Source organism: Bufo bufo, chromosome 11 (assembly GCF_905171765.1).
Source record: "Bufo bufo chromosome 11, aBufBuf1.1, whole genome shotgun sequence".
NCBI lineage: Eukaryota > Metazoa > Chordata > Amphibia > Anura > Bufonidae > Bufo > Bufo bufo.
The window spans coordinates 41,741,337-41,759,078 of record NC_053399.1 but is presented as its reverse complement, the minus strand read 5'-3'; the positions used below and the strand labels follow the sequence as shown (position 1 = coordinate 41,759,078).

The following is a 17,742-nucleotide window of genomic DNA, read 5'->3' as shown; positions in this document are numbered from 1 at the left end:
CCAACCTCAACAACAATATCACTGAATACGGTCTCTCATTAGACATCATTACCTGATTCTTTTTCATTAGCATCTGCACCATTTGAAGATTATTGCCATAATCTTTCGACTCTGCAAGTGGCATTCTTTCTTCAACCCAGAGCTGCGAATAGATAACATTGCACAATAAATTATATTAGTAGTCACACAGTTGAGGTAATGACACACTTTTTGTACCCATTACAACTTTATTCATACTAAAGTAGAGAATGCTAGCTCATGAATATCTCTTTAGTATGAAAGGCCACCAGAACAATCTTGCTTGAAATAGGTGCTTGGCAGAAGTGCTCAGCCAAGAGCTGTGCTCCTTTGGCTGTGATCGGCTCTGCAATTTAGCTGGGAACTGTCCCATCGAAATGTATGAACTCGTCTTTAGCTAATGAGGAAGAATCCAAACAGAAATGATCACATACGAAAGAGTATAGAGCTCAGCGGAGAGCTTCTGTCCCTTTGTATCAACAATCAGTAGGGGTCTCAGCACCCAGAACCCCTCAAATCAAAACATGTCAAAAGTTTTTGGAAAGTGCAGGTACTCTTCAATCACTGTGCGTCTGAGCACTTACAATTTCATCTGCCAGGTCCCGTTGTAGCTGGTGGACCTGCTTTGAAGACTGTAGTCTTCTCTTCCTGTCTTGCAGTGGCTCTTGAAGTTGTAGAAAGTGTACTTTAATTTTCTGCTCCTTTTCACCAAGGACCTCGTCTTCTGCAAGTGACGGCACATCTGGAAGGACTTTACCCATTTCTTTAGTCTTTTGGTTAATGTGATCTTCGATTCTCTGTGGAGATATCATAATGAATGAATTTTAGTTCTTAGTTTCCAAGATAATTTTCAAAAAATGGTGACAAAAGGATTTGGCTATTATTTCAAAATGCAGCTACAGAAATAATGAACCTGCAAGCCACTGTGACACTGCGATGGTCGCATGGGATAACCAACCCAGTCTGGACTGTATAAAAAGTTTAAAATGATATTGCATAGGTGACATAAAATATAAATTTCACACGTGACCATATCGCCCCCATTGACATACGTCACAAGTCGTGGGCCATAAGACTGCAAATTGTCAGGCTGCTACAAGAAGTGTGATTGTGGTTGTGTCACGACCTTCACTTACCTTATGCTTGTTGAGAAGAATGTTAACACTTGTCAAGTCTTTTCCGTAGTCATCTGATGCCACCTGTACCTCTATGTCATGTATCCATGTCGCTATGTCTGCAAACCTTTGTTCATGCAGCTCAGAGCGGTGGGCATCAAACAGGGTCTGCTCCTTCTTCTGAGTAGTAGATTCAAGCTCATTCCACTGGTCATGCAAAGTGCTGAGCTTGTCAGAGACTGTTGGTGCAAACTGTGGTTTTTCCTGGGCCAAGTGTTGTCCTTTCTGAAGAAAACGTAAATTACATATTTTAAAGAGAGTTTCCATGATCCAGATATAGATGATCTATCCTCAGGATAGGTTATCAAAATCAGATCGGTGGTGGTCCGACACTCCGCACTCCCATCGATCAGCTGATTTCTGTAGCATCCGGTACTGGAACTAGCACTTTGAACTGAGCCAGAAGCACAGCTCCATTCAATGTGTAGTGGCCATGCTATGAACATGTGGAGCTGCGAAAACCCCTTGATTAAAGATGATTCCACCATGTTGGTTCGGCAACACATACCACTGGTTGCCAAACAAATTCCATGTTGATGGTTAATATGAACATTTTCCAAAACAGATAAAACAAAGGGAAAGCGGCATTTGGTTGGTAACATTACAGGCTTTGTAAGGGTATGTTCACATGATGGATTTTGTATGTCCACCTACAAAATTCAGAGTCCACGCAGGAGAAGCCAGGCAGCTTGATATAAAGTTTTGTGGGAAAAGATTCAGTAAAACCTGTAATTTATACATTTATATCCTTGTTTTTTCCACTTCCTGTGCACAGCTATTGGTAAAAGGAGGAGCGGTTATCAGTGACTGACAGCTATCTCTGTATACACACTTACACAGAAAATGCTATCAATCACTATAACACCTCCCTGTGTACAGCTATCAGTGACTAACAGCTATCTATGTATACACGCTTACACAGAGAATGCTATCAATAACTGATAACACCTCCCCCCGTGTACAGGTATCAGTGACTGACAGCTATCTCTGTATACACACTTACACAGAGAATGCTATCAATAACTGATAACACCTCCCCCGTGTACAGTTATCAGTGACTGACAGCTATCTATGTAAACACACTTACACAGGGAATGCTATCAATTGCTGATAACACCTCCCTGTGTACAACTATCAGTGACTGACAGTTATCTCTGTATACACACTTACACAGGGAATGGTATCAATCACTTATAACACCTCCCCCATGTACAGCTATCAGTGACTGACAGCTATCTCTGTATAATATATACAATTATACACACAATGCCATCAATCACTGATAACACCTCCCCGTGTACAGCTATCAGTGACTGACAGCTTTCTCTGTGTACATATTTATACACACGATGCCATCAATCACTGATAACACCTCCCTCCTATACCAACGCTCTTTACAAGGCTGCAAAAAAAAGCAAAGATATAAATGTAGAATTCAGATGTTACTGAATCTTGCCCCACAAAAAAAATATATCAATCTGCTCAGCTCCTCCTGCTCTATAACATGGTGCTTTCAGATTGCATTGAATTTTGTGGCGACAGGTCCTCTTTAAAAGAGGCACGTTCTCTTCTTATAATTAATTGCGTTGGAGACCTCAGAGAGAGAGAGAGTGAGAAAGGTGGAGGACCGGTGGGCGACTGTATGCAGAAAATGCAGTCCCCTGAGAGCTACTATGGCTGACAGTGGTATCTGTCAGGCCGCCCCGTCCTGTATCTAAACCTCAAGGCAGAAGTCTGGAGCACAAACTGCCGTATGAACCTCAGGAGCATAGCCACTTTTATTTTTGGTTGGTACCTGGTGAATCTTCTCCAGTCTGTCTTTGTTGGAATCAATTTCAGCTTTAAATGCTTGGTGTTTTAACCATTTGCTGTGCAGATTGCGAGCTTCCTCGTATGATGTATCCCGAGCAGTCAGCATTTTTTCATTTATCCACAAGGTAAACTGGAAAAAAAATAAAAAATTCTATTATGTAAACAGATGTGGGATATCAACATTGTATCACACATGATAGTTCTTCCTGGCCTTCTGGTGGTATGTACATTGTCGGGACTCTGTCACCTCGATTCTGGACTATTATGTGCAGTAATACATGAGTAGTACTTACACATAAGGAGTCCAGATCACCATTTTTATTTTATTTTATTATTGCCCCCAGTTCCCAGCACTCAAAGTTGCTCTTTAAAACACAGTCTGGACTGCTATTCTAACAGAATGCAGAGGACTCCTGTGTGCATGCACAGTAGTCCTGACAATGTATTACAGCATAGCCTTGAGTGCTGATAGCAGGGAATGGGGCAAAATGGGGCAAATAGATAAAATATAGCAATCTAGACTCTTTGACTGCAGTACTATTCATGTATTACTGCAGATAGTAGTCCAAGATCATGGTGACATTCTCTATAAGCTCGTCCATTTCGACATTTGGAACCCAGGCACGTTAGAACATTGGCATGGCATTATAAAATATTACAAAACTGGAAAAAAAGGTTTACCTCATCACAGTCTTCCACAAAATCCTGGAGATCAACATGATCCTGCAACAGCGCTGAGACTTGTTTCGCCTTATTCACATTTACAGCGTACCTGAACGAATACAGATAAAAATTCAATAGATCAATCAGTATAGGTAATTCCTTAAATGTTTTCTTTCTATTTGGCATAGTACTGCGATGCCGTGCCCACAATGGGCATCGCTGTGCGCATGCCCCGGCCAAGCAATGGATAGTGCAGGCGCGGGATCTCGCTGCAGAGAAGGAGGACGCAAAGGAAGAGCGGGGCGAGCAGAGGAATTTATTCGCGTAAAAAAAACGGCTATTTCCTGGCTGCAGAGAGCCTTTATAATGGTGTAGAACACTTTGCCTTGCAGTAATACGCATAGGGAGTCTGCTGTGGTAGTGAAACAATACTGTGAGTCAGTATGACATGCAGATGACAGGAGTCGCTCTTAGAATCACTGCACACTTCACTTATTTGGGCAGTTACGGGCCAAAACTGACCAAATAACTCAAATGTGGACTTACAGGTCGATGTTCGCATAAAGAAGAAGCGCACTCCTTCTACACCGTCGTCAGCTGATTCCACATATTTTTCTACAGAACCTGTTCTGTTACACGCTATATACTTTTATATATGAAATAAACACACCACATAACTGGTTGTATCAGACCGCACTTTCAACCCAATAAAAGATGCTAGGATTACTGCAATTACTCTTTAAAACAACCTAAAATCTGTAGTAATAGATTACTTTTCGTAACCCCAATTAGTGCAGCAAGGAATCGTTCCTATTACTCAGGCTTTACACTGCCCTATTGGTCCCTGCTCTCTTCTACAGTGTGGATAATACCTCCCTATACTGTCACGGTCCCTTAGGTGACTGATGTCAAGAAATCAAGGAGACTGGCTGAGTGTGGAGGAATCTAACAGCCTCCTTGATTTCTCTTGATTCAGTGTTGATAGGGTTAATGTCCACTTCCCTTTTCTCAGCTGTTGCTCAGTGGTCATCACTTCTACCCTTTATAGTCTCACCCCACCCTTCTGACTATGCGGTTGATAGCTTCATTTGGGTTTGGCTGAGCTGGTGTCAGATTCTCTTTGGTGTTCCGGATCTTCTATTTCTACAGAAGTGTCGCGTTTGTTTGTATTTGTTATATTCCCTGTTGTTGTATCTGGGCCGGAGACTGAGATTGGCGAGGAATTGGTTGTCTCTGGTCCTATACTTATTTCAGGGCCTTATAGGGAAATCAGGGCCTAGGTATCCTGCTTATAAATATTCCTACCTTCAAGGTCTATTCATATTAATAGGTAGTCAGGGCCCGGATTAGGGTTGTCTAGCAGGTGACCTGTTTCTTCCCTAGTTTCCAGGCCCAGTTAGATGTTAAAAAGCCATTACTGATGTGGAAACATGAAAGAAAGAAATGCAAAAAACACAAAATGCTAAATAAACTCTACTTATTATAAAATAGCGGAAGCACAGAACTTTCTTACTGAAAAACAAGAAAAAGAGTATTGTCCTCACTTGTGTTACGGCGCTGTGATTCTATGGCGCTGTGGCTGTGCGACGACTTCTGAAAGGGAATTTTATACAATGCCATATTTCATACATTTGCCTGTAACATAGACATCGTTCTCTATTCATTATGGGGGTCATTTATGAAGATGAAATATGCCTATATTAGGCATATTTCAGGCGCAGATTCTGCGACTTTTCCCTGCTCACACCAGGTCTAAAAAAGTGGGCATGGCATGGGGGGAAATGGGAAGGGCCACAGGGCCCGTCTCATTTACCATTTTCTATAACTATTTCAGGCGTAGAAAAAGGTCTAAATGTAAGACAGCTAGGAAACTGTCTTACATTTAGAAGTGGTGGTGGATCCGCCAAAGTTATGTAGAGGCCGGCACCTCTTCATAACTCCGGTGGATCTACCGCCAGGTATAGGGGTTTATTAAGAACGATGTCTATAACTCTGGTCTTAATAAATGACCCCCTATGCGTCCTTTCATATGTCCTCCCCATCTAGTCTGACACACTTCTGTTCTGGTTTATCTGTGTACATCTGGTGACTACTCTTTAAACTCTTTTTATTAGTTTATTAGATATACATAGCAAGCAATATTGAATAGCATTTACATTGTGACATGTACATGTTTCCTTATACAAATATGACATGTATCTATTTCCTTATACCATACCCTTAACCGTTACCCCCCCCCCCCTCTCATTTACCTTTCCCCTTCCCACTACCCCCCCCCCCCCTCCATTCTCAGCATGTCATATACTATATTTGATGTTAGTCAGCTTACTTGGATTTTTGTATATGTGTAGTTATTTTGTGCTTTATATTATTCACCTGTTTACTGATATTCAGTCTCCCCAGAGACCCTGAAAGAATCCCTTTATGATACCACGTGGTGTCACTAAATGGTGACACAATAGCTTGTATTTTGTCATTTGATAGAAAAGCTTCAATAAAGCTTTGCCATTTATTGAAAAATTGTGTGGACATTTTTGTTTTTTTCTGCTCCACTTCTACCATTTCTAGCAATGTTTCACCTGCTGGACGACTTCAATTATTGTTGGACATTTTGGGTTCAGCCAATTTGCTAGTAAACATCTCTTGGCTGCTAATATCATCATGTGCAGCACCTTTGGTAGTGGTTCACATCCAGGCACAGTTTGGAACATCACCAAGCGTGGATCCTGCACCACCGCAATATTAAGGCTGTGCTTTATGTGTTCCCAGAATATTTGTGACTTCGGGCATGTCCATAAGCCATGAAATAAGTCTGTATTTTCCTTTTCACATTTAGGACAGGATGTTATTCTGTCGGACGGACCTTGTCTTGTAAAGAAACCATATATTGCTCTGTGCATTATGCCATACTGTGTTTCTCTTCACACCTCACTTACAGTGGATTTACGCACCAATTCCCAACCTTTCAATATATCTACTGGTGTATCTATCTCCGGGATGTCCTTTTTCCACTGTTTAAAGAATTTATGTGCTTGTAATTTAGATATACAGTGGCGTATATCTTTATAAATAGTGGATAGCGGTTTTTTTTTCTCCTGGTTGTGCTTTCAGTGAATCAAAGTCATTCTGTTGATATTCAGGTGTGTAGTCTCTAAGTTTCCTTTCAGTATTCCCACTATCCTATAATAGAATAGGACAGAAGACTTTTCAATCCCCGTCTTATTCCTGAACTCTTCAAATGTGAAATATCTCTTGTCATCCATACTCCAAAAGTCAGCTGCAGTTTTTGGTCCTTTCCATTGTTTGGTGTTCCTGGTATCTGGCAGAGTCGGTGTCAGGGGGTCTAGATATTTAAAGTATTGCCAAGGCAGGCCATACTTTTCCGTACCGCCTTCCATGTTGCGTATGTATCTCTGAACATTAGGCTGTGTCTGGCTGAGGTGGGTAGCTCTGAATACTTCATGTGTAGAAGAGTAGTCAGACTCCAAGGGGCAAACAGGCCGCACTCCAGTTTGTAATTGGAATGTCGTCTGCGGCCCCCCAGCCAATCAAACAATGTCTCTACAGGCTGGCTAGGTTATATGTTCGTAGGTCAGGGAGGTTTATTCCTCCATTTTGTTTATTTAATTGAAGCGTAGTCAAAGATATTCTTGGCTTTTTGGTTGCCCATATATAAGACCTAAATGCTATGTAATGGTAATGGTTTGTATCACATAGAAGAGTTTGGGCATCTTTATGGCATCTTTCCATCAGTGATAGTTGGAGTTTGATCCATCTGGAGATATCACTTAATTCAGTGAGTATATAGTGTTTGGTGTTCTCCCAATCAATATACCCAGGTATCTTATAGAGTCCTTAGCCATGGCTAAAGAGTGGGGGGTTAAGTCGAACAATTCACACTTATGTTTGTTTACTCTAAAACCTGATAGATCGCTGAACTGATCGAGTAGCAAGAATATCTCTTTCACCTGCACACCATAGTCTGACATGAAAAACAGTATATCGTCTGCAAAGACTGCATGTTTCACTTCCATATTTCCCATACAGATACCTGATATTGTCTTCCCTTTTTCTATCGCTTTTGACAGAGGTTCTAAAGCCAAATTAAATAATAATGGGGATAGGGGGCATCCTTGTCTCGTTCCTTTTTGTAGAGCAAAAGGTTTAGATATAAATCCTGGTCTAGCTATCCTATACATAGGTCGTACAAAAGGGACATTGAGTAGAAGTGTGGGGGAGGACATTTATAATATTCATAGAAAATATGATGGCCACCCATGATCCCGTCACTATAAAGAGAAACATGGGGGAACAGAGTAAAGGAACATTGTTTAGTGGACTTGAAATAGTAAAGGGAGATAAAAGAGGGGGAGACTATATAAAAAGAATGTCAAAAGCAGGAACACGTTGGATTTTCAACATGAACACACTGATACCAGCAGGGTTAAATTCAGAAATTGAACTATTTGCATTTGAATTAGGAAATGAAGCAGGTTGAGAATTAAATAGTGCAAGGTGCATTAGGGGTTAAAATGGGATGGGTGGAGGAGCCTATATAAGGAACAGCAGGAGAGTCAGTGTACATCCCTGACGAAGGATATTGTAGTATCCGAAACGCGTTGGGATTCTAACACTCTCAGGCATCCGTACTCAGTAAGTGACGTCACTAGGTGCTGTGTTTGAACGCGAGTAAGCGGATACGATTTAGAGTAGCGGCCCCTGGCCGGGGCACACCCTATCTTACCCTAGTTGATAGGACCTCTTACCCCACCCTGATAAGAAGCACCATTATACAAGAGAGGAGCAGTGAGTGACAGCAGTGTTCAGTAAGTCACATACTTGGTTTCATGCTGTGTACGCACGTATACCTCTATCTAAGGTGTCTTAATAGGTGTGGGTTCAAAGTCACGCGGGACCTATTTGAATTTTTTGATGTTTTAGATTATTTGCAACAATAGCGGTTTTGCAGCGGTACCGCAGCGACAGTTAGATATAGTTATTAGTACAAGCGCCAGTGTTACACAGTTTCTAAGGATTATACTATCATTTCCAACATTACCTATCACGCAGCAAGCCTGCCTTCTCCACAGCTTTATCAGCAAAAATGTTTTTATCGTTGTCCAGTTTCCCAGCGTTATTTATGGTTCCAACAATCTTTTCTTCATTATTTTCCATGGTGGTCAAAAAGTCTTCATGTTTCTTCAATCTGTTCTGTGATGCTTGTAAAGTATTTGGTAGCTCAGTGTGAGAAAACGTGTACTCCTAAGAAATTAAATGCAATAATTATAATAATATAGAATAATGAAGGCTCATTTGAGATCCTACTTGACCAAGACAACCAAGTCACACAAAAGTTGTAACTTACTAATTAGTCATGACTTGCTTGTGGGCATCTCATTGAGCAGCTACGAAACGGGGTAACTCATTTACTAAGTATAGACTATATGATTGCAAAACAATTACAATTACCAGCATGCACACTTGCTCCACTGCTCTTAGAACTCCCATATAAGTGAGTGGAGCATGCTGAGAGTTGTAGTTTCTCAACTGCTGGCATGCCGGAAATTGCTGACCCCTGAACGTGTTGTTCAGAAATTCAGAGTCTGGTCCCATGAAGGAAGCGAATAAACAACAAGTTGTCTCATGAAGACGACCCCTGTCCATGTGCCCCATTTGGGTCCATGGATGTCATAGAGGAAAGTCCCCCACTTGGGAACTTAATCTATGCATTACATGGAATGCTGTTCATTTAAATGGCTGCCCTGCAATGTTTCAACATCTCTACAGTGAGTGAAATGTCTGACAAGATGTGATTTCCCCAAGTGATAGCAGCTTATCACCAGATTTTGTAGACCTGTCAGCTCCTCTTTGAAAAGGAGTTGTCTTCAGAAGATAAAGGTATTTGGCAAAATGCAACATCATGTGTTCTATAATCCAGGGCAACATTTAGATATACAGTAAGTGATACGTCCATCATGCACGGTTTTAGCAAAAATACCTGATTGCTTAAAATGGCTTCAGATTGCTTCACATCTTTCAAGAATTTCTGGAATTCAAGGCATTGGGATAGAAAATGTTCTCTGTTGCTCCACATCTTGCGCAGGTCGCTCCATCCAACCTCTAAATCTTTTACCCTTTGTGCCAGCTGCTGGTACTGAGGGTCAGTTTGTCCTCTTGTTACTTTGTTGCCTGTGTCCACAAGATCATGGAAATCTGGTTCATGATGTTCCATGTCCTCTTTAAGTGCCAGGTGGTTATGGTACAGCTGTTCTGCTTCTGCCAGGGAAGTTGGTGTATCCTCCGAAGCAGTTGACTGTTGTGCCCTATAAAGCCATGTCTCAAAGTCAAATAAGTCAACCAAGAACTTCTGCAACTTACTGCTTTCCCCAAGCGAGTCCTCCTGATTTTGCAGGGCGGTCTGTAAGTCCTGCCACGTATTGTTGATGCCAATGAGTCTGTCATAAATAATTTGAGCTTGGTCAGGATTTTCATTTGCTAGTTGTTTCGCCTCTTCTTGTAGAGTTATGAGTTTATTTTCAATAGCTCCAAGGTCTCTCTCGATGCCATACAGTTTCCTCTGAATTGACATGACCGCCGTAAGATCATCTCCAAGGTCCTGGATGGAATCAACCACCCTGATCTTCTCCAGTATCCAGTGCTGGGTTTCTTCACACTCGAGGCCATAGTTGTGGATTCCAAGAGCAGAGTCAACAGCTTTTCTCTTATTGGCCACCATCTCTTGAAACTTTCCCCATCTGCATAAAAGAAAAAGAAAAAAAATCGGTGTATGTATAATTCTGGATCCTAAAAGAATATCTCTTGTCACTTTAACCCGTTTATACTCAGTACCCATAGCCAGACACATGGAAACCATGCCTTTTGTAGTTTAAAGAGCATAATATGGAGATCTAGCATGTGTGCTTGAGATAAAGAATGGGAGCCTGATTGAAGGAACAAACCGAAAGTTTACAGTCTGTGTGCAGGGCTCTGAAATATGTTGGTGCTATATAAGCACTGATAAATAAATATATACATAAATCATTATGGAAAATAATCTAGCATTACCTGGCATTCATGTGGTCTTGGCCTTGCTTCACTTGCATTCTGTTGGGATGTCCGCTTTCAAAGAGAGCCTCAGATGCACTATTTACATTTTCAATCTGGGAAGCCACTGCATTCATTTCTTGGCCTAGAGTATTAAATCTGGGGAAAAAATACATTAATTGTCAAATCTGCTATTTAGCTGCACTGCGGATATTTTTTAATAGCACAATTTTTTAAGTAGCCCACATTAATAAATAACATGGTGATTGTCTGCAGCCACCACTAGAGGGAGCTGAGGAGCTAACTGCATACTCATTGTACATTGAACTCAATCATAATACAGTATGCAGTAAGCCTCTAACCACAATGTTATGTTTTAAAGGTGTTTTCCAGGGGAGGGGGATAAAGTTTGTTTTCAAATGGACCAAAATGGGTTAAAAATGAAAAAATAAGCATCTCCAATTCCCTTCCAGTGCCATTCCAATGCAGCTCTAGTCATCAATATTTGATTGGTGGGGTCCGCCTTCTGCCAACTCCATGATCATCTGCTTGCAGGGACTGCATTCAAGTGATTCAGGTGGAGCTGGAATAGGCTGCAGTACCATGCACTGCCACAACAAATGTATGGCACTGTTCCTGGTAAATAATAAGGAGGCTGCGGTGCTCAACTGAGCACTGTGGGTCCTTCAAACAGCTTATTGGTGTGTTGCCAAGGGTAGGACAACCACCAATCTGATATTGATGGCCTAGTCTTAGAATAGACCATAAATATTAAAGTCCCAGAAAAACTCTTTAAAGTCAAATCATATTACAATCACATACCACAGTCTTTAAAGTCAATACAACAACCCCAACTTTCAAATCTCTCTGACCTAGAAAAATTAGTTATATCAATAGCAAATAATTTAATGTCTACTTGGACTTTTGCACTCGTATCTACCAATCGATAGGTTTTTAACCCTTGTATATGCATATCTGTAAAGCAACTAAAGCATCACCTATGCTGAACAACCCCCATGTCCTCCAGGAATTCAGGAATCACCATCTTTTCCAGCCACGTCTCCTTCTCATTCATCCACATTTCACATGAATCTATTTCTCCAAGAATTGTATAATATGCAAGAGTATCTTGAAGTTTTTGGGAACGCACGTCAGCGAGCGACGCCAGATCAGAGTAGAGAGCCTTTAGTTTTTGAAGTCGGCTGTCTATCTCAGGGGATGTTCTGTATTCCTCCGGGAAGGTTTGAATTTGTTGGTTAAGACCTTCCAAAACCTTCCTGTTTAACATGATGCCATCTAGAAGATCTTTATGTTTCTTGACCAGAGCATTGGTAGAGTATTCATCCTGACCAATGTCATCTGTTTGCATGATGCGGTAGGAATCCTGCATCCTTACAGCCAGATCATCAGCATCAACCTGAAACTGGAAAAAGTTTTCCGTGTCTCGTAACACCTGGAGGCGGAAAGCTGCTAACTCTTTAAGCTGTGCCCATTCTTCTTTAACATGATTCATACGTTCTTGGATCTTAGGGGTATCTGGATGCTTATTGGCAATTAAAAACTCTCCATCTGCGATGGCTTGTTCTAAATTAGATTCAAGGCCTTTGAGTTCATCTTCAAAAGCCTTATGTTTCCTCTGTAGAATAGAAATGGTGGTGAGGTCTTTTCCAAAGTCCATAGAAGTATAAATGTGTTCTTTCTCCTTTATCCATCTTTCTATCTCATCCATATCTCCAAAAAACTTCCACATTCGTCTGCACTGCAATAGTTGAGCCTTACGATGTGCTGCCAATGCCACAAGATCTTGATAACACAATTCTAGATGGTTCACTCTGTCTTTGATCAGTTGTGGATCACATGGCTTGTACCCTAGAAAGTACAACGACATGAGGTTAATATTAGTGTTGTGGTACTTTAGACTTTTTTGGCTTTATTTCCTGACCTCATTACATCCCCTCAATAGTTCAGAAAGGATGTAAAACTATAAGAATGATTTGATGGATATGAACTATCCCTATATTAGCATCGAAAATTCTACTGCATCTGTCATGAAGCTAGTGTATTTTGAAATAATACCCAGAAAGAGCTAAACCGGTGTCCACTAAGTCTGTCCATTATGGAGCACCTTCAAGCCTGTTTGCAGAATATCCTGCTCATATACATAAAAGCTAAAAATTGGTTGAAGTAACTGATTTTGACCATTTTGGTCATTCTGTGCTAGAAAACTATATGCAAACAATCGTTCACAATGGCCAACAGCGTTGAATTGTTTAGGTTGTTATCGGCTGAAACTACGTGTTGTAACACTGGGGTGTACACGGGGTGTATATCTTACCCAGATAGATCAGATGCGTGTAGTAAAAAGAATCCAGAAAGCTGTGTAGCTCATCATAGTTTTCAGAGGCATTTTGTTTGAGTGATATCATGGGCCTGGATTTTTATGGAATGGTGGGTAGGTTGGTAGAGGGAACTGCCATTTCCTCCCACTCCAGTACAATATTTTCATCTAGCCTAAAATGAACCCAGGTGTCACACCCCCTACACATAAGATAGTTGGCTGTTCTAGAGAGAGTGAGTAGGCAAAAGGAGGGTGAAGCACCCTAAATTAGGGTGGTTTAAAGCTCAAAAGGGATGCATAATAGACAATTGTAGTGCACACATAATACTAAAACATTAACTGGTAGAGTTTCGTAAGTGTATATTTCAGTTTTTATATTACCGTAAAAAAAACAACAGCCACTGGACACGTGGCCGTATAGAAGTTCCCTGGCTGTTTCGATTCTTTGAAAAGTCTTGTTTTTCACAAAGTGTTACTGCACTGTAATTTTTTTCAGATGAGGACTTTCCACCTACCGTCTCCTGTGACAAACTTCTGCATGGCAGTTTTATAAGACTTGACTTTTTCCTCCTGAGCTGCAATGTCAGCTTCAGTCAATAGGTGTCTTTGAAGCAAATATTCCACTTCGTTCAGGTGTTTACCAAAGTCTGGTGATAGAAGCCCATTCTAAAAGATAAAAAGGCTCAGTCAAAGTGTTGTTATAGCATAAAGCTGACCAAAAAATGTTGAAATGCATGAAATAAATGTTCTGACCAACAGAACAGATCTCCATTTGTAAGAATGATACTATCACGGTCGGCGTGGCTATCACATACGTGACACAGAGGGAGGGAACGAGGAAGGCCCTGCCCAAGTGAGAGGGAAGATGGTGACCCCTGACTCACCTGGCGGCTGGCACCTGGCTGCCCTGACGTCCCTAGACGGGTTCCTCACCCGTACGCCGATCACGTGCCTAAAGCCCTGGCTTTCCCTGAGCTGAGCCCTAGGTAGTGAACAGGGCGATGGGAACACTAGTCCGCACCACTAACTCTAAGGGAAAACACCAAGGGGAGGACAGACAACACAGACTCAACATATATTCCCAGGTGGGAGACAACAGGAGACAACAATAAGCCAAACAGGGATCCGGAGGGTAGCACACAGGAACAACAACCAGGATTAACCACTCCAGTGGGTCAGTATAGATGTCCAGGCAGGAAGCTCTATAACTGGCAACTAGAGAAGTGTGAGGGGAGAATATAAGGAGGTAGGGAGTGGCAGACACGAAACAGCTGAGGAGGAGAAGCTACGGATCCCTGAGAGAGACAAAAAGGATAGCAAGGCAAACACAGAAAACAATAACTAAGAAACACCATGATCTTTAGATATAGAGCGCGCAGCCACCCGCTGCGACTTCCTGACCCCGGGTATAACGGAGTCAGACGTGGCTCTTGATACCCTCGTGACAGTACCCCCCCTTTCACGAGGGGCCTCCGGACACTCAGGACCAGGTCTCTCCGGATGAGAGGCATGGAAAGTCTGAATTAACCTGTTGGCGTTTACCTCTGACGCTGGAACCCACATTCTTTCCTCGGGACCGTAACCCCTCCAATGCACAAGATACTGAAGAGAGCGGCGGACCCGACGAGAATCAACAATTCTGGCTATTTGAAACTCCAGATTACCATCCACAATAACAGGAGGAGGTGGCAGCGGCGATGGTTCTAGAGGTGGAACATACTTCTTGAGTAACGATTTATGGAAGACGTTATGGATCTTAAAAGTCTGAGGTAGCTCCAGGCGAAAAGCCACAGGGTTAATGACGGCTACTATTTTATAGGGACCAATGAACCTAGGACCCAGTTTCCAAGAAGGAACCTTCAACTTAATATTCCTAGTAGACAACCACACATAGTCATTCACTCCTAGGTCCGGACCTGGCGACCGTTTCTTATCGGCCATGCATTTATATTTACCACTCATCTTTTTCAAGTTAACTTGCACCTTCTGCCACACCGATGAAAGAGATGAAGAAAACCTTTCCTCTTCGGGAACCCCAGAAGACCCCCCCTCTTTGAAAGTACAAAATTGGGGATGAAAACCGTATGCACCAAGGAATGGTGACTTGCCAGTGGACTCCTGATAATGATTATTTATGGCAAACTCAGCTAACGGTAAGTATGATGACCACAACTCTTGGTTTTCAGACACAAAACACCTTAAATATGTTTCTAGGTTTTGGTTGGTACGCTCAGTCTGTCCATTCGACTGAGGATGGAAAGCTGAGGAAAAGGACAAGTGAACCCCCAAACGGGAACAAAAAGCTTTCCAAAACTTAGAAATAAACTGGGTTCCCCGATCCGAAACCACATCGGAAGGGACCCCGTGAAGCTTCACGATTTCACTGATAAACACCTGAGCGAGAGTTTTAGCATTAGGAAGTGCGGGTAGCGCAATAAAGTGTACCATTTTGCTAAACCTGTCTACTACTACCAAGATAACTGTTTTACCCGCCGACAACGGTAAGTCAGTGATGAAATCCATAGACAGATGTGTCCATGGCCTATTGGGAATGAAAAGTGGCAATAAAGACCCTGCTGGACGTGTATGAGAGACTTTCGCGCGTGCACAAGTAGAACAAGTAGACACGAAATCCATTACATCCTGACGCAACCTTGGCCACCAAAAACGACGAGATAAAAGCTCCAAGGTTGCTTTACTACCCGGGTGTCCAGCAAGTGCCGAATTATGATGTTCTTTTAATAATTCAAGACGCAGGTTTAACGGTACAAACAATTTCTCTGAGGGGCAAGAGGCCGGGGCGTCCCCCTGAGCCTCTAACACCTTTCCCTCTAGAACAGAGTGTACAGCAGAGACAACCACTCCTCTTTGTAAAATAGGTACCGGATCACAAACATTACCCCCTCCAGGGAAACTACGAGATAATGCGTCTGCCTTGGTATTTTTTGCCCCAGGACGATAGGTGATTACAAAGTTAAATCTGGTAAAGAATAGCGACCACCTAGCTTGTCTAGGGGTGAGACGTTTAGCCGATTCTAGGTACAGAAGGTTCTTGTGATCCGTAATCACCGTGACGGGGTGGATTGCTCCCTCTAAGAAGTGACGCCACTCTTCAAGCGCCAGTTTAATCGCCAACAGTTCCCTATTTCCAATATCATAATTCTTCTCTGCAGAAGATAATTTTTTGGAAAAGAAAGCGCAAGGACGCCATTTGCCAGGAGACGGACCCTGAGACAATACAGCTCCCACTCCCACCTCTGACGCATCTACCTCGACAATAAAAGGCTGGGAGACATCAGGTTGAATTAGAACAGGTGCCGAGGTAAACCTTTCCTTTAGAGAGGAAAATGCATCTTTAGCGGCGTCAGACCATTTGGAAAAATCCGTCCCCTTCCTAGTCATGTCGGTAAGGGGTTTAACGATCACTGAATAATTTTTAATGAACTTTCTATAGAAATTAGCGAAACCCAAAAACCGTTGTAGGGCTTTAAGGTTCTCAGGAAGATCCCAATCTAAAATTGCCTGGACCTTCCCAGGATCCATGCGGAAACCTGAAGCAGATAATAGATATCCCAGGAACTGTAATTCCTGAACAGCGAAGACACATTTTTCAATTTTCGCATATAATTTATTCGTCCGTAGGACCTGCAGTACTTGCCTGACATGCACCTCATGTGTTTTCAGATCAGCCGAATAAATTAAGATATCATCTAGGTATATGACTACAAACCTGCCGATGAGATGACTAAAAATATCATTAACGAAATGTTGGAAGACAGCAGGGGCATTGGTCAGACCGAAAGGCATAACAAGATTTTCATAATGCCCCTCAGGGGTGTTAAAAGCTGTCTTCCACTCATCCCTTTCCCTGATACGAATCAGATTGTAGGCCCCCCTAAGATCAAGTTTGGAGAACCACTTAGCACCCGCAATCTGATTAAAAAGGTCAGGAATGAGAGGAAGAAGGTATGGGTCACGGATGGTTATCTGGTTTAACTCACGGAAATCTAAGCAAGGACGCAGGCCCCCATCTTTCTTTTTAACAAAGAAAAACCCTGCAGCCACGGGTGAAGAAGAGGGTCTGATGTGTCCCTTAGCCAGACTCTCGGAGATATAATCTTTCATGGCTTGTCTCTCGGGACCCGAAAGATTATACAACCTGGACTTGGGTAATTTTGCCCCGGGAATCAGGTTAACCGGGCAATCATAAGGACGATGAGGTGGTAGTTTCTGACAACCCTTTTCAGAAAAAACGTCCTCAAAGTCCGAAATAAATGTATGTAGGGAAGCTATGGAGGCGATTAAGCAATTGTTATTTAAGCAATTCTCTCTGCAATGCTCACTCCACTCCAATATCTCCCTGGCCTGCCAATCCACCACTGGATTGTGCGCTACCAACCAGGGAAGACCCAATACCACCGGAGAGGGAAGGCCCTCCAGAACGTAACATGAAAGACACTCATTATGGTGGTCCCCTACCCGAAGGTGTAAATTACGAACAATGTGGGTGAGGTTTCTCTGAGACAGAGGAGCCGAATCTATAGCGAATACGGGAATAGGTCTCTGCAGCGTACAGAGAGACAAACCCATAGTGCGGGCAAAATGGGCATCAATCAAGTTTACCCCTGCTCCACTGTCTAGAAAAACAGAAATAGACTCCGTCTTAACACCAAAAACAATGACTGCTGGTAA

General features: G+C 42.3%; 1 protein-coding gene across 1 annotated transcript in view; it reads right to left on the bottom strand.

Moving 5' to 3' along the window:
* Positions 1–17,742, bottom strand: part of LOC120981646 (spectrin beta chain, erythrocytic-like) — a 103,309-nt gene that overhangs the window by 38,589 nt on the left and 46,978 nt on the right. The window contains 10 exon segments of the mRNA XM_040411233.1: positions 53–142; positions 603–815; positions 1,155–1,418; positions 2,989–3,135; positions 3,687–3,777; positions 8,728–8,930; positions 9,667–10,423; positions 10,734–10,871; positions 11,711–12,581; positions 13,566–13,716. Of these exon segments, the coding sequence (XP_040267167.1) occupies positions 53–142; positions 603–815; positions 1,155–1,418; positions 2,989–3,135; positions 3,687–3,777; positions 8,728–8,930; positions 9,667–10,423; positions 10,734–10,871; positions 11,711–12,581; positions 13,566–13,716 (2,925 nt within the window).